At 43.7% G+C, this 26,905-nt stretch overlaps 1 protein-coding gene across 4 annotated transcripts in view; it reads left to right on the forward strand.

The window, feature by feature from the left end:
* FAM149B1 (family with sequence similarity 149 member B1) overlaps window positions 1-26,905 on the forward strand; it is a 43,184-nt gene that overhangs the window by 12,103 nt on the left and 4,176 nt on the right. Inside the window, exons 7-14 of one of the 4 annotated variants that reach the window (XR_010792603.1) lie at window positions 355-519; window positions 3,763-3,950; window positions 8,155-8,288; window positions 10,968-11,080; window positions 14,185-14,403; window positions 15,208-15,328; window positions 16,636-16,706; window positions 25,329-25,404. Coding sequence is in view for 2 of the 4 variants with exons in the window: in XM_066600588.1 (XP_066456685.1) it covers window positions 355-519; window positions 3,763-3,950; window positions 8,155-8,288; window positions 10,968-11,080; window positions 14,185-14,403; window positions 15,208-15,328; window positions 25,329-25,404 (1,016 nt within the window). In the remaining 2 variants the exon portion in view is untranslated. Of the gene's footprint in view, window positions 1-354; window positions 520-3,762; window positions 3,951-8,154; window positions 8,289-10,967; window positions 11,081-14,184; window positions 14,404-15,207; window positions 15,329-16,635; window positions 16,707-25,328; window positions 25,410-26,905 lie in introns of all 4 variants that reach the window. The other 3 variants (XR_010792602.1, XM_066600588.1, XM_066600589.1) reach the window with 3 other exon arrangements.

Consider the following 26,905-nt stretch of genomic DNA (forward strand, 5'->3'; position numbering starts at 1 on the left):
GCGATTTTACTGCGCAAAAACACGCAGTAAAAATGCAGGCAAATGTGCACAAAACGCAGCCCTGTATGCAGTGAAAGTTGCGTAAAAAACTCTGCGTTTTTACATACAGTCCTGTGAGAATGGCTTTACTGAGCAGGAAAACAGAATACCAGAGTACATACATGAAAACTGCCTAAGGCCGGGCTCACATGGGCGTATGATTACTGCGTGACCCCCACAGCGTTTTAAGCTTACAGCCGTAAGGGACCCCACCTTAGTGAGTGCTGTTCTTAAATGAAACTTGTTGCAAAAAATATATATATTTTTTAGCTGTTCCTGCAGGTTTACGTTTCTGATATATGGTGTGTATTCCAGGTTGGGTATTGTTGGCACAAGGTTTTCTCTCTCCATGCCTAATGACACCACTGCCCCAGTGTCTTTTTCTCTGTATGATGAAGAGGATGAGGATGAAGATGGTGTAGGGGTAATCATGTCCGATGGTACAATGGAGGAATATTTGGCTTTTGATAGCCGAGACAGGTGAGTAATTATTGGAGCAAGAATATGTAAAGAGGTGTATTAACTTATGTAAGTAAGCTTCATGAATGGAGGCTTGTTAAGGTCTATTCCAGTTCTATGTAAATCAGATATATAGGGTCTCACAAAGGTATAGAATGGAAATGCCCATATAGAATGAAAACTTATTTTTTTTTAATTAAAGTGTTTTTTATTAAACTTTTTTCACCTTTTACATATTATTAAAACATTTCTTACATAACTTTGGTTTCCCCCCCTTCCCTCCCCCCTCCCCCTCTCCCTCCCCCCCTAAGATCTCTCTCTCAGTGTTCAGTTCTTTGGGTAAACTGTCTCTAATTAAACAATGTGCTTTATCGTAGCCAATAGTAACAGTTCTTGTATTGCTTGTTTGTTTTCTTCTTTGGTCTTTTTGTTGCTTGCCCTCTTGCTGTTTTCTTTTACTGGTTCAGGGTTATTTTTTGTTATATACACGGGGCGGCGCCATATCCTTTGCCCCTTGTCTGGTCTCTCTCTCTCCCATGAATGAAAACTTATTAACATGAGAATGAATAAAGTTAAAATGATGCGCCATTGTTTTTTTTTTGGAAGGTAGGCAACATTTTCTGCCAGTTTTGATATACACCTACCTTCTCATTGGAAAAATCAGACTTGAATCCATGATGGTGGTATTCAAAATGGCTGACATTTTGGTGACATGGCCTAAGCGGTTTCCCCTGCAGCTTGAATGCAAAATTGGATCTCTGTCTATCAAACGGTTTTCATTCTGTATGGGTGTTTCCACACTTTGGAGACGCCCTAATTATTTTACTGTGAAAAGTTTCTAACTTTGTAATATACTTTGTAGTTCAATTGCTTGGCATTTTAAATCACATCCGAAAGCTGGAGCCCTGTATGGATCCATTACTTGTCATACAGGCGAGAGCGATATGGGGTCGTGAATCCCACCCCCATATAAGTGTTTTGCCCCCCATGTGAAATACCCAAGCATGTGAGGCGTTTTCACTTCAGGGAAGAAGGGAATCCCCTGACATGGCTGTTAGCTGTGGGGATGGTGGAGTTCCTCCCATTGTTTTCATTGGAAGATCTTGTATCACTCGGCACCTAGCACCTGGTGTGATGCTACTGCCGCCCCTATTGAAAACAATGGGGCTACAATGCGAGAGCAAGCAGCATGATAGAACAAGCTGCAATGTGTTTCCCTCATAGCATCACGGTGCCATGCAGGAAAACATTGCTCGTGTGTATGACACCATTCAAAAAAATAGGGTTCACATTTGTGCGTCTCTCAACGCACAAATCTTGCACAATTTTAGCCCCCATGTGAAGCCAGCCTAAAGCTACAAGCACACGAGCGCGACACTCTTGTGAGTTTTGTGCGTTGCGAGACCTACTTAACTCACGCGAATATGAATTCTATTCCTTCAAATGGAATCCTACACATGAGCGGTGTTTTCCCCCCAGCGATACTGCGATGTAAAAATTTTTCTCGTTCCACGGAATGCATTGCACATTATTTTAAATAGGACTGTAAAGACCTTTCATGCATTCGCACATTGTGTGATGTGCATGCAATTGCGATTCAATTACATCATTGAATGGCTGTGATTGGTTAATCCAGTGCTACTTCTGCCAATGAAAGCTGGCACTGCATTAACCAATCAGAGCTTTCGCTTCCTGGATACGGGGTATTCAAGCCCCCCCTTCCAGGAAGAACTGCTTTGTCAGCTTGAAGAAAGACCCGGCAGTCTGTAGTAGCAACAGAAATCCGCGCAAGAACCCGGAATCGCGGTAGGTAAGTTTTTTTTTTTTCCAGACCTATAAGCTAGCTAGGGCTTATTTTCAGGGGAAGGCTTATATTTCAAGCCTCCTCTGAAAATCGGGGGATGTCTTACTATCGGGGAAACATGTTAGATGCATTTAGCTTACAAAGGATTGTCTAGGCTGGATACAATTATATACACATCTTAGCTTGGAGTTGTGCTACGTCGTTACTGATTTTTAATGTCTCGATATAATCAAGAATGTTCTTACGAACAGCGAGCAGATCTTGAAGATTATGAGGCATGAAATGCATATAGATACCTTAATATGCAAAGTACAATAAGGCCGGCCTCACATGGGGGTATTGTCATTGCGCGTCACATGATGCAAATAGCACATTGATTTGTATTTGGCCACTCACACCTGCAGCATGTTGTATCTTGGCGCGTATTATACACACATACATACCAACATAAGCGTACGACATGCTGGCACACACGGTCGTACAATCGAACAGTGTAAACCTTCAAATCTGCAGTGAATCCGCAAATGTATTTAAATGTATTTGTGGATGCCCTGCGAATCGTAAGCTCCGATAGAGATGATGGGAGCCACATCTGCACATGATACGCGACAAAATGGAGCATGCTGCGATTTATTATACGTGCGTAGTATCTGCAAATCATTTAAAATCAAATCTGCAGGTGTTAAATGGAGTGCAGATGTCCAATGCTTCCCTATAGGTGACTTGAACTGTGGATCACCCACGCCGGTGAGCCATGCGGATTTTGCTAATCAAATCCGCCTGTGGACATTGGGCATTAGGCCTCATGTCCACAGGCCTGCACGGTTCCGTCATGCAGAATCCCGCAGCGGATTCCAATCGGCCCGCAGGCATGAGCCCAAAAAATAAATTTTAATCGCCTGTCTGGACGCTGCGGGGCTCTCCTCTATCATGGCTAGATCTTCTGTCTTCCGCACAGCAGACGGGCCCGGGACACCGTCGGCGTTCCACGCACATGCGCCGTTCCTTTTATTTTTTTAAACACCTGCTTATCCCCGGTTTCAGCTGCAGACATAATGGAAGCCTGCAGAAGCCGTCATTGTGGGAAAGCCGCAGAAAATGGAGCATGCCGGGGAAAAAAAATGACATCTGCAAATGTCCAATGATAGTTTATGGGCATACTGAACTGCAGATCATCCACGCGAGAGAACATTGCGGATTCCGCAATTCAGTTATGCCAGTGGACATGAGGCCTTAGCACTCTGCGCCACATGAGGCTCAAAAGACGCTCAATCTTAAAACTTTTCTTTTAATCTCATCTCATACAACTCTTGAAATTATACAGATGTTTGAATTTTTTAGTTTGTCTTTAGATAGTTTAACAGTTTTTTTTCAGGTTTTTTTTTTTTACCGAAGGAACAGAGCGTGATCTTTCCCAAATAAACTTTTACACATTTGATATTTATAACTTTGCTCTTCAGGGATGATGAATTCTTTGAATGGAAGAGAGTGATGTCCCTGGACAGCTTGAAGATGGGCTATCCCCCAATTTCTCCACAGTACTGTAAGAAAGAGGCAGTGCTGGCTTGTCTGTTTGATGATGCTTGGAAGGAAGCGGTGGCTTGTCTGGAGGACCTCATTTGCCGCCATTGGGAGGAATCCATCTCTGGTAAGAACAGGAGGAAGTATGACCAGAAGTAGCTTCAATCAGAGAAAATATTCTTCTTTAAAAAAAAGTGGGAACTTTGAGGTGTGAAAACCATGGTGGAGAATTTATATTTCATTTATTGAAGGCTTCCGCTTTAAAAATAGCAGTTTAAATAATAGGGGAGCATACTCGTATAATGAATTTCTTTCTAGAGTAAGTATATTTCAAGTAATGCTTTAACTTTTTGGAAGCAGTGTGAACTAATAAGGGTGCATTCACACGACCGTATATCGGCTGGGTTTTCACGCCCAGCCGATATACGGCGTCTCTCTCTGCAGGGGAGGAGGCTGGAAGAGTCGGGCACAGTGCTCTAAGCTCCCACCCCATCTCTGACTCCTCTCCACCCCTCTGCACTATTTTCAATGAGACGAGGCGGGATGGGGGCGAAGCTAATCCCCCCCCCCCGAAACTTAGCCCCACCCCTGTCCCGCCTCCTCATTGCAAATAGTGCAGAGGGGGTAGAGAGGAGGCAGAGAGGGGGCGGGAGCTCAGAGCACTGCTCCCGACTCTTCCAGCCTCCTCCCCCTGCAGAGAGAGACGCTGTATATCGGCCGGCGTGAATACCCGGCCGATATACGGTCGCCTGAATGCGCCCTAAGACTGTTTTTTTATTAAAATAAATAAAAACTCCAAAAAGGGAGTTTTACAGGTTCTAGCTTCAAGGGAGTATATAAGTTGCCATGGGCATATAAATAGTACTGTGCAAAACTTTTAGGCAGGTGTGGAGAAAATGCTGAGTAAGGCCTTAGTCACACGGGCGTTTTTTCGCACGATTTGCGGATCGCATGGCGGATGCGCATCTGCAAATCGCGTGACCGGGGCCAAAAAAAATCGCCCGAAAAATCTGCTCCTAGCCGTGTTTCATTACAAACGGGCCGGAGCTGTCCAGCGCATTGAATTCAATGGAGCCGGCAATACAGCCGGCTCCATTGAAAGCAATGCGCTGCGGGCGAGCGCGGGATGAATTGTCGGGAAGGGCTTAAATTTATAAGCCCTTCCCTGCAATTCATCCAGAAATGTGTAAAAATAAAAAAAATATATATACTCACCTTGTCCCGGGAGACGGAGTTCAGCGCGGCCGGCCTGCAGTGGGTGTGAGGGGGGTGTGAGTCAGACCTGCCCCTGATTGGCTCAGCGCTGAGCCAATCAGAGGCAGGTCTCACTCACACCCATTCATGAATTCATGAATGGGTGAGTGAGTGCTGCCTCTGATTGGCTCAGGGGCAGCTCTCAGCTGAATGACATTCAGAGGCAGCACTCACTCACCCATTCATGAATTCATGAATTGCAGGGAAGGGCTAATATATTTAAGCCCTTCCCGACAATTCATCCTGCGCTCGCCGGCAGCCCATAGCTTTCAATGGAGCCGGCTGTATTGCCGGCTCCATTGAATTCAATGGGCAAACATCGTTCTTCTCTGCCACAGCTGTTACAGCTGTGGCAGAGGAGAATGATTTGTCTACTATATGTTCTCAATGGGGTCGTCGCTGCTGCCGCCGGCCCCATTGAGCGCATATAGAGAAGAGAACAGGAATCGCAGATCGCAGATAGGTGCGATCTGCGATTTCTGTTCTATAATTTATCGGACGAGCGCATAAAAAGCGCTCATGTGTCCGATACCATTGCAAAGCAATGGTTTTTAAAAAATCGCCGGACGCATGCGCAAATCACGCGAAAAAGCGCCCATCTGACTGAGGCCTAAAAGTAAGAATGCTTTCAAAAGTAGAAGTGTTAATAGATTATTTTTGTCAATTAACAAAATGCAAAGTGAATGAACAAAAGAGAAATTCAAATCACATCTATATTTGGTGTGAGCACCCTTTGCCAGCATCAGTTCTTCTAGGTACACTTGCACACAGTTTTTTAAGGAAGTGAGCAGTGAGGTTGTTCCAAACATCTTTGAGAACTAACCACCAATCTTCTATAGATGTAGGCTTACAAAGTATCTTCTTGTAATCCCAGACAGACTCAATAATGTTGGGTCATATCATCACTTCCAGGACTCTTAGTTCTTTACACTGCAGATAGTTCTGAATGACATTGGCTGTATTATTTGGGTTTGTTGTTCTGCTGCAGAATAAATTTGGAGCCAATCAGACGCCTCCCTGATGGTATTACATGGGGCATAAGTACCTGCCTGTATTTCTCAACACTGAGCACATCATTAAGCCTGACCAAATCCCCAACTCCATTTCTTGAAAAATCCAGCCCCAAACTTGCAAGAAACCTCCCCGTGGTTCACTGCTGTCTACAGACACTCATTATTGTACCGCTCTCCACCATGCTTCACTGCTGCCTGCTGACACTCATTATTGTACCGCTCTCCACCATGCTTCACTGCTGCCTGCTGACACTCATTATTGTACCACTCTCCACCATGTTTCACTGCTACCTGCTGTTTTGAGCTGATGGCACTGCTGGATATTTTCCAATTTCACAGGGAAGTAAGCATGATGTGGTGTTCATCTGCCCCACTAAGTTTCCTTGGCCTATCACTGCATCTACATCCTCAATGTTGCTTGTATCTTTGTACCTCTTCAAAAGAGCTTGAACAGCACATCTTGAAATCCCAGTCTGCCTTGAAATATTTGCTTGGGAGAGACCTTGCTGATACATCTTGTGTCTTGTTGCTGTGCTTAGTCTTGCCATGTTGTATGACCTGTGAGATAAAACTGTCTTCCACAACTTCACCTTTTGTAGCAGAATTTGTCTGTTCCTCACCCAGTTTTAAGCCTCCTATACAGCTGTTTCTGTTTCAGATAATGACTGTGCTTCAACCTACTTATGAAAATGATGATAATTATCACCTGCCTTGTATATTAGAATTGGTTAATCATACACCTGACTATAATCCTACACAATCCCTGACTCCGTGCAAGTGAAACTAGAAGAATTGATGCTGTTGAGAAGGTTAAAGGAGATGTCCCGCGCCGAAACGTTTTTTTTTTTTTTTTAAACCCCCCCCCCGTTCGGCGCGAGACAACCCCGATGCAGGGGTTAAAAAAACCACCCGCACAGCGCTTACCTGAATCCCGGCGGTCCGGCGTCTTCAAACTCACCTGCTGAAGATGGCCGCCGGGATCCTCTGTCTTCATGGACCGCAGGGCTTCTGTGCGGTCCATTGCCGATTCCAGCCTCCTGATTGGCTGGAATCGGCACGTGACGGGGCGGAGCTACACGGAGCTACACGGAGCCCCATAGAGAAGAGGAGAAGACCCGGACTGCGCAAGCGCGGCTAATTTGGCCATCAGAGGGCGAAAATTAGTCGGCACCATGGAGACGAGGACGCCAGCAACGGAGCAGGTAAGTATAAAACTTTTTATAACTTCTGTATGGCTCATAATTAATGCACAATGTACATTACAAAGTGCATTATTATGGCCATACAGAAGTGTATAGACCCACTTGCTGCCTCGGGACATCTCCTTTAAGGGCGGCCACACCAAAGATTAATTTGATTTACATTTATCTTTTGTTCATTCACTCTGACTTTCCATTGACAAAAATAAACTATTAACACTTCTATTTATGAAAGCATTCTTACTTCTTAGCATTTTTATGCACACCTGCCTAACACTTTTGGACAGTACTGTATATCTGTAATTTTTTTAAATAAATATAGGATTTAAAAAGGAGTTTGTCAGCAGTTCTGACCCCTCAAAACTGCTGACAGCACTATATAAGTAGCTAGAAGTGCAGTTTAAACATACAACCTGCATAGCTGTCAACATATGTATGTCCAAGAAATCCAAGTTTTATTTTCCCTAGCCCTGTGATCTTGGTGGGCCAAGAAGTGATCCCTTTCTGGTTAGTGCCTAGGGCTCTGTGCACTGAGCATCGCCAGCCCCTCTGTTAAGAGACCTCTTGAGCTGTCACTCAAAGCAGAATGGAGGGGTTCAAGAGCGCCCTCTACAGAGAGCCTTGGGCGCTGAGTATGAAGGGACAGACGCCTGGGGAAATAAAACTTGGTTGCTAATGGAACCTGCATGGCCATCAACATAAGTATGTTCAAACTGCTCTCCCCATCAGTTGTATTGTGCTATGGGCGACTTTAAGGGTTTGAAACTGCTGACAGACTCCGTGTAATTATTGCATCTTAATATTAAATTTACTTACCAACATAGTAACTTTAATTATTTATTTTATCTATGTTCCTTTTTTTCAGATGACGACAGACATAATATATCCATTAAGACCACAAAAATAGAAACTCTTAACGCTTATGCTCCTCTCCAGCGTCTTCCATTGGTTTTACCTCCTGTCTCACATTACAAAATTCCCCCCATCTCCCCCAATCTGGTAAGAGTACCTTTTTTTTTTTTTTTTTTTTTTTTATACTTAAAATGGTCATGAAACAGCTGAATCAGTTTGCACCCCTGAGCGTGTATATTTATTTCAGTAGGGAAAGGGAGATCAGTCCGTCACAGACACCTCTGGCAGTGCTTATCTATTGGTGGGAAAACAGTTCAAGCATATTGAAATCCAACGGTCAACTGCTGCCATTCACATTTAGATTGTCCGTCAGTCCCATAAAAATCATTCGGTTTTATGGCCTTTTATCTAATATGTATGGCTGGCTTAACGGTACCTTTACACAGGACGACTGTCGCTCCTGTGCTTTCATGCAGCTGTTCAGAGCATGGAAGCGGAGTGTGCTGGAGATGTCTTTTGGCCACCCAACTCCATTCACTGCAAACAAGCAGTCATTCATAGATGAAAGATTCCCTGTTTACATGGGCCAAAAATCAGTTGATTTTTAGGTGAGCTTAAAACTAAGTGACTCCAACAAGTGAGCAATTTCTTGCTCAGTGCCCTTTTGGTGGCCATGTATACACGGATCAACTATCGCCTGAATTCGCTGTTTCCAGCAATTATTTGGGCAATAATTGCCCTGTGTAAAGGCTAATACCTGCTTATGCTGAAGCAGATATTTTTCCCTTATTATACTTTAAATGGCTTCTTAAAGTCATGTCTGATTTAGGCCTCCTGCACACTGCAGAGCCGGATTCTGCATGCGGAATCCCACAGTGCAGCCCGGCTCTACCAGCAGCGTCTGCGCTTACCTGGTTAGTTTCATCTTCTTCTGTACTGCGGATGGTCCGTATGGCTTGCCATCAGATGCGCAATGCAGATTTTTTTTTTAAGCAACTGCTGTTCCGAGTCATCGCCCAGCGATGCCGTGGAATCCATGAACCTTCCGTATTGTCATTGCGGAAGGGCCGCGGATCAGACGGCTTTCATTGATTTAAATGGAAGCCGTCCACATGGAATCAGCAAAAAAATGAAGCATGCTGCGGTTGGTTTCCGCAAGTATGCAGGAAGAATCGATTTTCCCATAGCATGCTATGGGCCCTATTTGGTGCAGATGCCCGCTGCGGATTCCACAGCAAATATCCGTCCGTGGGCAGGAGCCTTAAGAAAACTTATTTTCAGATCTCCAATTAGGAGAACCCGGCACATTTTTCTTTTAAGGAGATATATTATATATAGTCCTTTGCTGAAGGTGCAGATTTTATTTCAAGAAGTCTAGACAGACCAGCCCCTTTCACCTACCATCATGTGCATTAGCTGGCGTGATCCTATGGCAGGAAGACAACGACGGCATAAACATGGGAAATAATATATCTTCACGTATTGTCCTGTGGCTTTTTCCTCTGCTCATGCGACTATTGACCTTCTACCTTCCACCTTCACTGTTTATTTCTTTAATGCTCTTCTGTTCTCTTACTATCTCTCTCTTCTGTTCTCTGTTTGCACATCTTAACTGTGATAGTGTTTAAAATGCAACCACGTCCCCAAGAACAAAAAGGGAGGAAAATGTACCCATGTACGTATACTGAAATAAACCCACACAACGGTTGTTTATCATTGTTCTATATATGTAACTGGTGATAGACATATAATCTGCTTAAGGAAAGCCAAAAGTGGTGGGAGGACTATTCCTGCCATAGTTGCATACTACAATTTTAGGAAATGCACCTTTTAAAGTGAATGTTCACCTTTTAAATACCATTTTCTTTTTGTCTAAATAGGTTTCAAAATTCTGTGCTAATTTCTTACTTCTCTATCAGAAAAATGTAGCTCCTATTGCTATAAAGAAATTAAAGGGGTTTTCCATCTGGACAAAAGCTATTGATGACCTGACCTCAGGATAGGCCATCAGTAGTTAATCGCTGGGAACTTACTGCTTGGGATCTCTGATAACGAGCTAATCACCTGGCCTGCTATCAGTGCAGTGGGCCAGATGTGTGTCATATGGGACGAGAGCAGAAGTGCACTTGGTGGCTTCACTCACATTGAAACCAATGGGAGCTGATGCTGCTATTACATTTCCACCTCCGTCCCTTGTGTCGGAGGTGAAAGTGCCGGAAGTGTAATAAGCAGGCTTCGGCTCATGTTGATTTCAATGTGTTTGACAGCCAGAGCACTTTTGCTCCTGTACGCCTATGATGTACGTCTAGCCCCCACTGTACTGACTCACTAAAACAGTTGAACAGGGGCCTGGATACCTTTCTTGAGCAATACAATATTATATGTTATCCTGTCTAATAACTTCAGGGATTATTCCAGATTGGAGTCCGGAAGGAATTTTTTCCCCTGAAATAGGGAAGATTGGGGAGGGGGGGGGGGGTTGTCTTCCTCTGGATCAACATTGGGGGGGCAATAGGCTGAACTGGATGGACATATATCTTTTTTTCGGCCCTATGTTACTATGCCTGTCTGCTCCACTGCACTGACAACTGGCCGGGTGATCAGCTCATCGCTGGGAATCCAGAGTGGTGGGTCCCCAGTGATGAACTATTAATGACCTATCCTGGGGATAGGTCATTAGTTTTTGCCCAGAAAACTCCTTTAATTGGGATCTAAACATGACATGATGATAAAAGATGGAGGCTCACTATAAACTAACAGTAGCGTAGCCACCTAGAAGAGCTCGTTTTCATCTCTCTGAGAGTATAATGTTGTCTGTGTCTGCAGGCCAATCGCTCACAAGCGGGAAGTATCATGAATCAACGGCACCTGTCTGATTTAATGACGATTCATGGAATACCCTTACAGCAAAGGAATTTACATCTGATGGAGAAAGTTTTGTGAGTATAACATGACTATGTAGGCTTTTATCTAAGGCTCTGTTCACATCTACTAAGCCTTTCATTGAAGGTATATGTATGGAAGAGCTCCTGACATATACCACCAACGGCCGGCTGTGATACATTCTCATTCTACGGGCATACAATAGGAGACATTACTCATAGGCTGCCACTGTAAAAAAAATATGTATACTGTGCAATAGACTTTTTTTTTTTTTTAACTGCATACCTTTTGTATTGTATAGTGTAGTCCACTACAGTATTCCATACTGCAAAAAAAAAAGAAAAAAGTCAAATCTTTGTCCAAAAGGGCACTCTGGATATGTTCAGCATATACAGTATATTGGGAGCCTTCCCAACATTAAAACCAAAACACTATGTAATGGGCTGTAACACAAAGAAAACCCTACACTGTTCTTTTAAATACCCCAGCGCTCCATCAATGACCATCTGTTCCAGAAGCTGCTACAGTGGTAACGTGCCGTTGACTGTTCATATAGCTGCTACAGCCAAGCACTGGTCTCAGCAATCACATGCTGATCATGCAGACATGAAGATCAGTGATTGGCTAGAGTACAGATCAGATAGTGTTGTCATATGCAAAAATAACCTTGGTGATCCAGCTCACATGAGATGCTAATTAAAAGCCAAAAGGCATAAATTTAAATAATACACATACTTGTAAAGCCCTATTTACACTGATAGATGATCACTCAAACAATAGTTTGAGTGACAGTTTTGAGCGATCATCTTTGCATACTTTATAGTAGCTACTATAGAATATGCAAGCGGAGTGGACACAGCTGTGGCCTCAGCCACTAATACAACAATACAGCTGCTTTGCATATGCAAGCAACTGTAGTGTTATCTGCGTTTACAGCCTGTGCCAGCAGGACACAGGCACAGAGAATCTGATCAGTGCAGCCGGCTGATAACAGCTGATTGCTGAATTCTAGCAAGCTAGAATTCAGGGACTCTTGCATGATGTCCCTGCATTTAGACAAAACAAGAATCACCCAAAAGACTGCTTTTGAGAGCGATTAATTTTTTTTTTCCCCCAGCTATTCTCGTTGTGTGTAAATGGGCCTTAGCCACAAATAAATCTATTAACACATTTCAGATGCAATATTTGTCCTTGGTCATGGCTAAGGATGCAAATTGTGTCTGAATTGCGTTGAGGATTTCTTTGCAGGTTATTAGCATGTATAATTTTTAATTTATTCCAGTATAAGTATAGATTTTTTTTTTTTTTTTTTTAAGCATCTCATATGAATAAGGTTTATCTTTGTGTTATTATTTATTTTCAAAGCTCTATTGATTTCAAGATGCTCTACGAGAGAGGAATTGGTGTTAAATTATATCTCACTATGTATACGATTACATATATAACCATATAAAGTAAGAAGGTAAACCTCCGCTAAATGACTAACAAATTGATACAGAGCAAGTGAGAACCCTTCCCGCAAGGGTTTATAGTGTACAGGGGAAGAGGAGAAGACAGTAGATGAGGGTAGAATATGCCAATGGTGGCAGTGGGGATATTGTAGGTTGTAGGCTTGTCTGAAGAGGTGGGCTTTCAGGTTTCTTGTGAAGCTTTCCAAGGTGGTAGACAGTCTGATGGGTAAGGTAGAAAATTCCAGAGTATAGATGCCACACGGAAGAAATCTTGGAGATGGTTATGTGAGGAGCACACTAGGGGAGAGTAGAGGAGGAGGTCTGGCGTGGGCCGGAGGTTATGTGTGGGGTGCGATTGGGAGATTAGGTCAGGGATGTGTGGAGGCGATGTTGCTGCATGTAACTTTATCATCTTAAGTCCTGGCGGGATACGAGCACCACGTATACTTCACAAAGGGTTAGCTGGTTTGATTTTCTTTGGACCAAGCACTGTAAATATACAGCACTGGGTCCTGGGCTTTATTCCCGCCCAATCGCAGAAATACGGCGCAGGATTAAAGCCCCTCCTTCTGCAATCAATCAGAAGCAGGTCAGGTTATCAGCTCTTAGACACAGCTGAGAACCCGAAGGAGAAGGCAGGAGTGGTTTTTAACCACTTCTGCTTTCTCCTTTCCCTGGTACATAGCGCTCAATGAGCTCTATGTACTAAAAAAAGAAAGTGGAAGTGTTTGTTCCACTACACGAGCTGGCGGTCATGTGACCCCCCCCCCCCCCCTCCCCCAGGATCCCCTGGCACAGCAGAGTCACAGGGTTCTGGCTGATCCTAATCAGCTCTGCCAGTGACTAGTGTCACTACAGGGGATGTTTTTCCCTGTAACTGGGGCTCATATGGATGCCTCAGCTAAAGTAGAAAAGTGTCAAATTAAAAAAAAAACAACAAAAAAAAAAACATGTGAATGACCACCAGTGGTCTTATATGATGTCAAGGGGAACATGGATGATAAAAAATAGTTACAAAAATAAGTAGGAAAAGATACAGAATAAAAAAAATATACATGAAACAGAAAATAACCCAACACCATCGCCGTATACGCCCTGTAATCCAAAACCACACATATTATATATCAAAATGTCTGAAACAAAATGAGGAACCTATTACCATACTTTATGTTAGCATAAATATACCAATTTAGAAAAAAAATAACTATAAATGTTCAATATTCTTTTTTTTTTTTAGTTTTTTACCTCTAATAAAACTGAAAACCGGGGGAAAAAAATCTGTGAAAAAGATGTTTAAAAAATAGCCCTATATGTCACGGAAAAAAAAGACGCAGCAAAAATGATTTTGGTAGCTGAAGGAAAAAATTAGAGCACATGGGTAAAATCCCAAAGGGTCCATAAGGTTCCAAACGACCTGGTCCTTAAAGGGTTAAGTTAGCCGTTGAAAACTTTACGGTTTTGTGCACAAATCCTTCTGTTTGACCTTCTTTAAAGAACGTGTACATAGTGAATAAGAGACAAATAGTGATCACATCGGTTCACCTATTACTGTATTATGTAGATTTAGCGTTTCCATGGTATTCTACACCACACATTCAGTATATCTGTAAATAAGTAATGGTGATGACGTGGATTTATGGGACTAGTTTCCTTCCTGTCTTTTTTGGATATTGGTTTAAAAAAAACAATGTTCTTTTACTGTCCCGTAGAGATCCAGACGATAAATCGCCTATAAGGCCAGTGTCTGCTGCACTGATCTCTGGGAAACCAAAGCCTGGCCGCCCATTGGAGCATAGCTCCTCATCACTGTCTCACAATGTTCCTTCTGCCAGAAGACGGAATCCTCCTCGTACGCTCCACCCCATCAATAACAATCCATCGAGGTCAGGGACGCCAAAGATGGAAGAAGTCATTAGAGGAACACGACTGTAAGTCTGATTACTTTCAAAACATAGTACATAAACACATTTTTTATATTGATCTGAGGATAGGTCAGCTATAGATGATCGGAGGAGGTTTGCTCCTTAGGATCCTTGCCGATCGTACTGACAGAAAGGCCAGGAATCAGCTGGACAGCGCAGGAAGCAGATTGTACCATCTGTATGGCAGTTACCAGATGTTATACTACAGGCATAACTCCCATTTGAATTTAGTGGGAGCTGTACCTGCACTACCAACCTAGGCCGCTGCAATACAGATATTGCAGTCTGCTTCCTGCGAAGTCCACATTGATAGCGGTGCTGCACTACAGCTGATCAGCAGAGATCATGAGCCACGGACCACTGTCGATCATTTATTGATTACCTATTCTGAGGATATGTCCTCAATTTAAAAAAAAAAAAAGGCCTAAAGTCTCGGACAATCCCTTTAAATGAGGATTCTGGCACCAGAAGCCATCATGAGGGGGCGCTCACTGTATTGTGATTTATACAGTTCCCACTGAACTCAACGATAAATTTATTCAATGAGCTCCCTCTAGTGGCAGCAGAAAGAATTTAATTATTTCTGCACAATTCTTCTGAATGTCTTGTATTTGGGTACTAAGAATTCCATTTGCCCTAATTGCACCTCTGTCTTGGCCAAGTCATTCAGATACAAGGCTGGGCAGTAAACTCTATCTTTGCCCCATGTGAAGGATATCTAATCTTGTATTCTTGTCTATAACTCTACTAATGACCTTGTCCCTTATCTGTTAACTGAGATAAGATCCTTGTGTCTTCTGGTGAGAACAGTCAGACTGCAAATGACCAGCTGCCCTGCTCCCCTGTTCCATTTAACCGAAATAATCTGCTACCACCTATTGGAACATCAGATACAGAATACCCCAATTTACCCGGATCACAGAGACAAACGGTAAATACTGAAGGTTTCATCTCTCTTTAAGTTACATGCTGACCATGGAATAACTAAGTTAGGAAACAGAGTGAAATATTAGTTGCCTCTTTTCTGGTGTAAATTCGGTCTTTTGGAATGCTGTATACTAGTGATGGGAGGTGGGAGCTTCTTGTCTTTGTTACCATTTTAAAACTGATATCTTTGGGGGCACTATGCATTCTGAGTGACTTGGATATATTACTTGAGCATGTGTCGGAAGGATCAGTAGAGAATAGTCGCCGTTCGATTTAGCATTCAGATGGTTTGACACTTTAGTAAGAGCGGTTTCTGTAAAATCTAAAGTATGAAAACCGGACTGTAAGGGGTTAAGAAGAGCATTATCTGAGCGACGCTTATTAGGCGGGTAGACCAGACATTCCGGGAGTTTGAAGATGATGCAGAGATTAGAGATGGGTCAGTAGTTGGCAGCACAGGTAGAGTGAAGTGATGGCTTCTTTAGTAATGAGGATATGACAGGATGTTTAACCCCTTAAGGACAAGAGATTTATGTATTTGTTTTTTTATTCTTTTTATTTTCTTCATCCCTGCCGAAACGTTTTCCATTGACATGGCCATTTGAAGGCTTGTTTTTGTGGGACTTAGTTGTACCATATGATGTACGGAAAACCTTTAAAAAATTTTAAGTGGGTAGAAATTTTAAAAAGTGCAATTCCATATTTTTTTGGGAGGTGGATTTTAGTTCTTACAGCGCAGTAAAAATGACATACGATCTTGGCTCTATTGGTCAGTATGATTATAATGATACTAAATTTATGTCCCTTTTTACTTGTGTTTTTTTTTTCTATTTTTCAGTCTCATATTTGTATTCAAACTTTTTGCAGCCAGTATAGCAACCCCCCCCCCCCCCCCAAAAAAACAAAAACAAACAGCAATGCTGGCGTTTTGTACATTCCATTTTCTTTTTTTTTTTTTTTTAATGGCATGAGTGAAGAGTGCATGTGAGCTGTGCAGGGGCGAAGGAAGGAGAGAGGGGCTGATGTGGACATTGATTATTACAGCATTACAAAAGGTAAAATGTTTGTTCTCGGCACAAAGGCCAATAACCTTGGGCCGGAAAGGGTTAATGGTGCCATAATGCCATGTCAGCTAGGCATTGTAAACTCCAAATTGATGTTGCATTTTGCAGTAAGCAGTGATGACAGCCGTCGGTGGGGTTCCCGTTCTCCCTCACATTAGTGTCTCTTCTTCCATTTATATGTCACAGTAATAACGTTCATGTTTAGTTGACGTCCCTATTAAGTCCCTGACGTATTTTACTTCTACAGATGGTTTGAGTTAATTTGTGAGACTCTGGCAAAGTATAGCAGCAGGTCCTCTTAGGTCGCTGCACTGGCATGTGAGTACAATCTGGTGTGGTCCTGTCATGTGCAGCATTGTCCCCTTTCATTTAAGAGATATATGTACACTTTGTCACCGTGTTTTATGGCTCCAATGCATGTAAACTAAAGATCACGCAAATAGACTTCACAAGAAAGATCCTGCAGTATATTTTATGTACAGCATATAGCTGTGGACCCGGGTAGCCCCCCATCCAGGACATCATCCCAAACTCCACCAAGCCACACCGGTACACATACTCCAAGGAAAGCCACACAGAGACCACTACATGCCACTGAGTGTACCCAAGCCTGAAGAAGGGGTGCTGCCCTTGGAAATGACAAACAACGATCACATGGATGAGCAACAGTGAAGCTGAGGAAAAGCTGGGATGACACCATATATTAAAAGCCTCCAAAGCATAAGCAGCAAAGTCTCCCTCCCCACTCGCTCCCCCAAAACGACGCCCTCCTAATAGGCACAATGTCACTATTAAGTCTCGTTGGCTACAGATTACAAACAGACCCTGTGTGTAGTCAGATCTTGTAGTTATGTGACATTCCCCACTTCTTGCTAATCTGCCTTCACTAGAGACGCATATGAGTAAAGGCCCTTTTACACAGAACGATTAGCATTCAAAAAAAGTCGTTCAAATGAGCGAAAATGAATGATAATCATTCAGTGTAAACGCAGCCAGAAAAATCATTTGCTTTTCCTTCATCCATTTTATGCAGGCGTGAAAATCCTCCTTTGGCTCGTTCGGTTTAAATACCGATCATTCGGTTGTTTTCACTTATAAAGGTGTTTTCATATTTTTGACTACCCCCTGTAGGTCTGTATATTAGCTGATTTAAAAAAAATATTTTTTCATTTATAATCATACAAAAACATGATTAGATATCCTATATTTTAATTTATATATTATACACACACAAGACATTGCCTATAAGAACCTTCAAAGTACAAGAAAGTGAAAAATGAAAGAAAAGGAAACAAGACAAACAAAAGAAAAAGAAGTCCAATTCATCCAAGCCTGCATTCAAGATTCAGCTCCTTCCGTATTACCTGGTATTAACGTTACATACAGCTAAGAAATCAGGCCTCAACAGGGGTGCAGCCCCCCATCCAGGATACCATCCTAACTCCCACCAAGCAAAGCCACACAGAGACTTCTATATGCCAAAGTTCCATCCACTGATAGACCCCAGGCCTGAAGAAGGAGCTGCTGCCCTTAGAAAGGATGCATGAACCTGTTACCCTGGTGGATTAGACCCCTGCCTGTAGCGGCCCCGTATAAACCCGTGAAACCATTGCCTGGAACAGTGAAGCTGAACAAAAGGAGGGATGATGTCCAGGATGAACAGCCACCAGAGTGCAAGCAGTGAAGTCCCACCACCAACTCCCTTGAAACTGCACCTCCCAATAGACACAACGTCACACTCTAATAAAACTGATCATGTCTTAACCAGATTGGCCATCTTTCATAAAATGCTCAATAAAGTAACATTTCTATTCTGCCATTGGACGGTTCCTTTTTTACTTTTATTTTAGATGTATTGGAGCAATACAAATGGTTGAAAAGTGTATGTAGTCTTTAAACTCACTCCATCTGTGTATTTGTGACTGTTAACAGATGTTTGACATATTTTACAGTTTCCGTTGTCGGAGTCCAGTAACTGAATTTTCTCCATGTCTCTTCTATCTTCACTACTCATTAATGTAAAACTATTGTGATCATTATAATAATAATAATCTTTATTTGTATAGCGCCAACTTATTCCGCAGCGCTTTCAGGCATGGATAAACGCAAAACAATACAACAATTCCAATATGAGGTACATTGGGTTTGACACAAATGGGTTGGGGGAGGTACAAGAGGTGCAAGCGGTGGGGGGGGGGGGGGGGGAGCAAGGCATGGGGAACACAGGCAATAGGGAATTTCCTGTGGAAATCAGTTATTAGAAGGCAAACTGGGTAGGCCCCATAGGGAGGGGCGGGGGCCTAGGTCAGGAGATTTGGTATGCTTCCCTGAAGAGGTGCATTTTTAAGGCACGTCTGAAATTTCGTGTATCAGGAATTGCACTAAAGACTGATACCTTGTTATTTTAACATAGTTGCAAACCCCTATCTTTTTATGCAAGGCCCAACAACACAGTGCGCTAAAGCTGGCCATACACATTCTTGCTGAGCTGACAGCTACCTCTGCTGACTCCATAAACCTACAAGCTTCGCTTTGCCGAGACTTCTATATGCCAAGGTTCCATCCACTGCTAGACCCCAGGCCTGAAGAAGGAGCTAAAGCTGGCCATACACATTCTTGCTCAGCTGATAGCTACTTCTGCTGACTCCATAAACCTACAAGCTTCGCTTTGCCGAGACTTCTATATGCCGAGCTTATATGTTTATTACAGTGGGAAGAAGAAAATAACCAGCTGCCAGACACCTATCTCTTACATCTACCATCAGGTTACAGTTAGCAGGCCCCCATACACATGAGATTGTTGAACGTCTCTCTTGACCAGAGAGTTGGGTCCATGTCTGATAGTGGCACATGCTTTGCATACTCTTTGAAGAATTTCCAGTTGTACGATTCACATGTAGGCATCTAGATCAAATTGGCCAAGTCGATGGTCCATATTAATTGAGAGAACTAGAACCCAAGACAGATCACCTGGGAAAAGAAGCAGGCAAAGAAAAGGTGTATGTGACACAACGCAGCAAGCCAATAGGGAGGACCGAGATGTCCCCTGAACTACTATACTTCTGTGGAATGTAGCATCTGTGTGCACAGTTCTAATGCTGTCTGATGAAGGGGTGTGTTGCCGTGAAACGTGTTGATTAACTGATCAATAAAAAAACCGCACTCTTGCTGTCGCTTTGGATGTGAATAGTGAAGATGACCTACTACTTAAAATCAGCCTAGACCTCCCTCACACAGGGCGTTTGCAAAACGCTGCCTTTTCAGCTGTGTTTTCAGCCCAGCTGAAAACGCTGCCCATTCATTTCAATGGGAGACTCAGCTCAAAAGATAGAACGCAGCGCTTTTCAAAGCAGCGTTTTCAGCCCTGTGTGAGCAGCCCCATTGAAATGAATGGGAGCCTTGTACAGCGTTTAGAACAGGGCTGAAAATGCTGCCGAAAACGCTGCTGAAAGCGTCCTGTGTGAGGGAGGCCTTAGATAGATGAAGAAAAGTACTCAAATCCTTATTTAGATTTTAGCTATTAGACAGTTTTCACACAGCCAAGAAAATCGTGCGATATTCGTGCGATTCTTTGGAATGGGGTCATACACATGAGCATTTTTTGGGGGGGGCGCTGTATGTCCTGTCTTTGGGCGTTCCCTCAGAAAACAATGAAAAACACTCTACGATCCTCCACTGTAGCTAAAAGCTGCCGTTTCTCTGAAGTGATGCAAGGCGGTTTTAACACAAAAACGCCTCGCATCCATACGGACATCGCATGTTGGCGAGTGCGATATTCGGCCAATATCGCACTCATCTGTGTGAAGTTAGCCTAAAACGTTAAAAAGGGAATTTTCCTTTAAGGGGTTTCCCACAATAGTGTAGATTTACTATTCAAAATTCTTGTTTTCAGGCTCAAATTACACCAGAAAACTGTCTTACGTCATTTGCATTACATTTACTGTGTGTTTTTAGACCCTTTCAAACTGTTTTTCTGACTTGTCTGGAACAGGCCCAAATTGCACCAAAATTGCTTCTAATTGCACCAAATTTTTGACACACTTTTTGGAGTAAACTAAGCCAACTAATAGGTGGTCTACACTTATGTTATATTTAGGCGTCACAGCTAAAATCGTTAGCACTTGTACAGAGCGTCTAGGCAGACAGATCACAGCTGCATCGTGGGCTTCTCGCTCAGCGCTTCACCTTCTTTTAACACTCATCGAGAATCCTGCGATTCAGCAATGTTTTTTTATGCTGGCTAAAAGTCAGCGATAACGAGAAGTGAACTAATAGTAAACGATTTTTTTGCATTTACATGGAACAATTATCGCTCAATTTCGTTCGTTTGAACAAATTTTGAGCGATAATCATCCCATGTAAACGGCCCTTTAGACTAGACAGTCTTAAAATTTGAGAGATTTATCACTCAGCAGAGGTATTATGATAAAACTGGTGCACTTTAAAACTGCCAAGTCTAATTTGTACTGTCTGACTTTTAGACAGTATTAGTAAATAAGCCCCAATGTCTTCTGATGTATTGATCACAAAGTTGTATCTGGGACCTCTACATACACTTATTTACTAATACTGTCTAAAAGTTGGACAGTACAAACACTAAGGCCTCATGCCCACGGCCGTGTCAGACTCCACCAGTGGAATATCGCAGCAGAGTCCGACACTGCGTCCCCCAAAGACCCCTACTCACCTTTCCGGATCCGCCATGCAAGTCCCGTCTGGCGAGCTTGTGCAGTACAGCACATGACGCTCCAGCAGTAAGCAATGACGCGGCCGTCATCGCTTCAACTCTGCGGTTTCAGCAGCGCTGTCATGCATTTTTGTCAACAAGAATACTGGGGGGAAAAAAAACAATACTCTTCTAGCTGGCGCTGTCCCAGTCCCTGCTGCTTCTCTATGAAGTTTCAGGCACTTGTCAGCACCAACAGAGGATCTTTTGCTAGTAATGAGGTTTGAAGACCCCGCCTCCAGCAAGAGATTGCTCTGATTGGCTAAGCCCGCTGAGTGTCAGCATGCTTAGCCAATCACGACCAGTGCTGGATGCACCAATCGGAGCCGGCGCTCCTGAACCAATCGGAGCATTCTCTCGCTGGGAGGCGGAGATTTTAATCCCTGTCACTAGCAATAGATGCTTTGTTGGCTTGACAGGTGCCCAGCAGCCTGCCCAGAGCTCCGGAGAACAGCAGCGGGGACCCCGACGGTGCCAACTAGGTGAGTATTGAGTAGTGCAGCTAGTGCTTGTGTTCAGCGCGGTACCATGTTGTGCCACGTTCTCAGCAGTGCTGAATCTGCTGCCCATTCATTTCAATGGGCGACGCAGGGCTGAAAACGGCCCAAAATAGAACATGCATCGCTGTCAAAACGCCGCGTTGAAGACACTGCGTTTTGACACTTATGTGAACAGCCCCATTGAAATGAATGGAAGCCTTGTACAGCATTTAGTGCAGTGCTGAAAAGGCAATGCTAAAAGCTGTACAAAAACGTCTGCGTGAGGGAGGCCTAAGGCCGCCTGCACATGGCCTGGGTCGGATTCCGCAGCGGAATCCACTCTGTGCTCAGCTGGTGACCCCGCGTACCTGGGTCTGTATTGCAGATGTGCGGCTGGCACACATGCGCAGTACATATTATGCTGCGTCATTGCTTGGCGATGATGCGGTTCCCGCAACCTTTCCGCAATCATGATTGCAGAAGGGTCACAGGGGTCGGCAGCTTCCATTGACTTTGGCACAATGTTTAGTGCAATTTAGGCAATGCACACTTTTCAGACAAGTCAGAAAAGGTTCCAAAAACGCATAATAAACGTGGAGCAAAGCACATAAGACAGTTTTCTGGAGTAATTTGCACCAGAACACTATTGAATTTTCAATAGTAAATAGGCTCCTATATGGCTAAAAACACCACTCCATTCTTTTCTATGGGCAGAGAGAGATCGCTACGTGCAACACTCAGCTATGTGTGAGCGCCATAGTGTGGAATGAAGCCACTGCTGCGCATCTGCAACCAGCAGCTCCAATCCCCACTACACTACAGAAATGGGAGCCTGCATCTTGAACTGTGAAATAGTGGGGACACGGGTACAACATTCTTGGGATCTGTTGGGGGCCCAGCAGTCATACCTCTACAGATCTATCAGTTCTCATCCAGTGGATGGGTGAAAACTTGAAAAAACAACCTATAAACAGAATGCCTCTTTAATATTATCCTTCACTGGAAATAAGAACCTTATAGACCACTATATAGCTCAGACTTTGCGGGAAGGCCCTTTGCTATTCCAGCATGACTGTCCTCTCTGCCCAAAGTGGCATCTATAAAGATATGCTGCAATGAGTTTGGTGTGGAGATACTTGAGTGGTCTGATTGGAGTTCAAGTGCATCAAACACCATTGGGATGAATTTGAACAGTGACTATGAGCCCCGTCCTTCTCGTCCAACGTTGGTGCCTGACCTCACAGATGCGCCTGTGGCTGAATAGGCAAAACATTCCCAGAGAATACAGTATATTGTGGAAAATCTTCCCAGAAGAGAAGAGGCTGTTGTAGCCAGAAAAGGGTCCAACGCCATATTAATGCTGTTGGTTTTGAAATGGGATTTCTAATAAGCCTATACAGATGTTATTGTCAGGTGTTCCTATATAGATTTGGCCATACAGTGGACATCCTGAACGAATTGTACCCAGAATTCTCTCTCAGAGGAGAGATCGCTGCAGATTGATGGCCACAGAAATGCTAAAATCGTTATCCCTCTAAAATGGGATTTCTGTGGAAAATGTGTATTTTTTAATTTATAAATGGATTTTTTTTCTTTAAATTAGGCCGCCTGCACACGAGCGTTCTGGATTCCGCTAGCAGATTTTCACGCGCGTATGGTACCTAAATGTGCTTGCGGATAGGTGCGGATGCGTGAAAAATCACGCGCGGATGTGTTGCGGAAAAAAACGCGCAGAGAAACCAGCAGACACCCCTTATTGTAAACCCAACCCCTAGAGAACTGCCCATTCCTTGAAAAACAGCTTAAGGCCGGCTTCACACGAGCGTGACGGGCTCCGCCGCGGAATATTCCGCGAGGAAGCCCGTCACGGCGCCCCCCCAGAGACCCCATACTTACCAGCGGAAGATAGCGTGAAGACGCTTCCCCGCCCACCGCCACCGCGTCACGTGACACGCCGACCGCGTCATATGACGTGGCGGCGGTAGCCGGGAAAGCGTTTTCACGCTATCTTCCGCTGTGTTACAGCGGGAGATAGCGTGAACGGACGGCTTCCATTGACTGCAATGGAAGCCGTCAGCGCGTACACCCGCGGCAAATAGAGCATGCCGCGGGTGAGGACGGGAGATTTCACGGTGCGAAATTCCGCGGTGGAATTCCGCATCGTGAGCATTGTGCTATTAGGTTCAATAGAACCTAATAGCAGGGGGCAACGCAGCGGATTTTCACCGCGAATTACGCGGTGTAAATCCGTTCGTGGGAAGGAGGCCTTAAAACCAACACCCAGACTCCGTTTTGTCCCTCTTGCTTGTGCGAGCACCGTTAAATTATTGATGTCTTTGTGGGCATGGTTGATCCATGTAACTTTTTTCAGGCGCTTCCCCAGCGTGACTTTATTTCAGTCACTGCAAAAAAATTCACAAGAGGAATTCATTACTACAGATTTTGCATTCTTACATCCTGCATTGGCAAGAAATACTACCTATCTCCCTCTACAAATTTGCCTGTGAAGCTCTGCTGTGTGTTGGGACGCCTCCTACCATGCCTACTTCCTGTAGTCATAGCAACCAGTGACTCCATCCGCAGCTGCACTGCGGATGTACTGCGTGAAAAAACGCACCCATTCACTTGTATTGGAGGCTTCACGCGCATGATCCGACCCAAATTAGAACAGGTCGCAGATTTTTTCACGCGCGTGAAAAAACGCGATACAAATCTGTCCGTCTGGGGACAACTGCGGATCCTCATAGGAGTATATTGGCTGCGGTCTGGGGCAGATAATGTGCCTAAAATAACACGCTGGAAATTCCGTTCGTGTGCAGGCACCCTTAAACTTTTTTTACGCAGTTCTTTTTTAGTCCCTTAAGGGAGCTTGAAGATGTGATTGTTCGATCAACTGGATAGCACACTGCAATACTTATGTACTGCACTCTACTAAACCTATGACAGTAGCCTAATAAACTTTGCCGGAGGCGGGGTCTAATAGGCTGAGTTACATGGCAGACAGGGAAGCTTTTGTCAAGCTTCTGGCTATCATGAAAAGCAATTGGTACCTTGCAATCGCACTGCAGGGTCCTAATGGGTGACAGAAAGAGCCCTCTCTCCTTATCTGCTTACATGCGGCAGTTGCTATTGATTCTTTGGCATACAAGGGACTTAAACTGCCATGATCTGAGGTTTCTCCTACTCCTAGTGGTTAGAGCAGGAGCCGGGCTGTCAGTAGTCAGAAGTCACCGCCTTAAAAGATGTACGTGCAGGTTTACAGCTCATTGGGGAGATCAGTAAAAAGGCATATTTGCCGTCACTAAGAGGTTAAAAGAGTCGTTCTACAAAAAACACAATTATCGCCCCTCCGCAGACGCACATATCTATAATCCCTGTAAATTTTATAGGTTTTTCCATAACTGATATTACATATCTAATAATCTGACACCTACTAGATCCCATTTTAGGGTATTTAGCAGTCTGATTAACCCTTGTTAATCTATACCTTTAGTTAGTAATAATCCCTGTGTGAACACTCCAGCCAAGAGTTATCACTAGGATTATTTAATGGCGGTTTCACAAGCTAATGATCACATATTTTTGCATTTTGGAGTCCACCAATACAAACGTGTGTGCATGTGTGTCCTCTATAAAACCTGCGCATGGAGTGCCTATGATGTTCTCTCACTGCGTTTCCATCCTTGTCAATAATCGTATGGTCAGGGGGCTACTAACATGCTATTCATTCCATAGCCGGATGACATGAGGTCCTTTGTCGTTTCTGAACAACCAAATCCACTTCGATACAGAAGAGCTTCTGAAGGAATAGGTAACGTAAGCGTTCTGACTTCTCGGAGTAGCGGTAAGGGCGGGCTCACTCCTATGATATGAACTTGTTAGAATTCCGTTTCTTTTTTATTTCTGGAGCAGAAAAACGGAACTAAAACAGAAATAAGAGTTTTTGTGGTTTTCCTCATTGATTTGATTTTGACGGATTTTCAAAAAACTGATACTTTCAGTGTGCTTCCTCTCCGTTAAGTTTCCCATTCTGTCATGTTGCTTTTTTTTTTTTGTTTAGTTTTTTTAAACTCATTGAATCAGTGGGGATAAACTCATTTATTTCTGTTTTCAGTTCCGCTGCTCCAATACAGAAAAACATACCTGTGACTCAAAGCCCTAACATTATGCTTGCCCCCAATTACTGCCTTCTGCTATTATATTCACAATGGGTGTTCTTAAAGAGGTTATCAGGGATTTAAATTTCTTTCCGGCACCTTGGGGTTGGACTACTAATGTGCCATTTAGAAAGAGGAGCTTGCTTAATTATTATAATGAGCAAGTGTGACCAACATCAGACAACTGCAATATCAAGTGACTTCTTGTCGGAATGCAGCCAGAAGAGGCTGGTCCGACTCCAAGGTGCAGGTATGAAATTTTAAATCCCCGAATAGCCCCATTTGAAGCAGTTGTCCAACTTGTGGCACTTTCACATAGGAGCCATGCTTACTCAGTGAATGGAAACTGAGTGGACTGGGGATCACTCTGGCCGCCAATCTCCATTCACAGTAAACAGGCAGTCATTTATAGATGAAGGCCGCCTGCAGACGGGCAGGTCGGATCCGGCGGCGAGGATTCTCGCCGCGGGACCCGACCCGAGCGCTTGCAGAGAGCAGCGTGTCACTCACCTGCTCCCACAGCCCCGGCTCTTTCATGTGCCAGCACATGAGCCCCGCACAGAAACAGAGCATGCCGCGATTTGTTTCTGGCCGTCTGCATAGGATTGCGTTTGTTAACGCAATCCTATGCAGGCTTCCAGCGGCGGAAATTCCACGGGAAATCCCACCGCGGAATTTCCGCTCGTGTGCAGGCGGCCAAACTGTCTGTTTACAAGGGCTGATTACCGTCTGCAAAAACTGAATGATAAACGATGAGTGAATGAACTATAATGTAATGCTCAGTCACTGGCAGAAATTACACTAAACATTTATTGTATAGAGAGCCTTGTGTGGCACAGAGTGTTAAGGCAGCAGAAATGCAGTCCTAAGCTCTCGCTCATGACCTGAAGGTATAATGTGTTGTCTAGGTAGTCGGCTCAAGGTTGACTCAGCCTTCCATCCGTCTGAGGTAAAATGAGTACCCAGCTTGCTAGGGGGTAAAAGATGACTATAATTTGGGTTTGCCTGCAAATTGAATTTAATGTAAATGCTTTGACAGATTCTGAAAAATTAGGGAGACAATTGCCCAAACGGACAACTTTCTGGGACATTTCTGATTAGTTGTCATTGTGCTAGTGATCTATTTTTGAGAAGGGATCCTGTAGCTACACCAGA

The sequence above is a fragment of the Eleutherodactylus coqui genome, chromosome 4, assembly GCF_035609145.1.
Source record: "Eleutherodactylus coqui strain aEleCoq1 chromosome 4, aEleCoq1.hap1, whole genome shotgun sequence".
Taxonomy (NCBI): domain Eukaryota; kingdom Metazoa; phylum Chordata; class Amphibia; order Anura; family Eleutherodactylidae; genus Eleutherodactylus; species Eleutherodactylus coqui.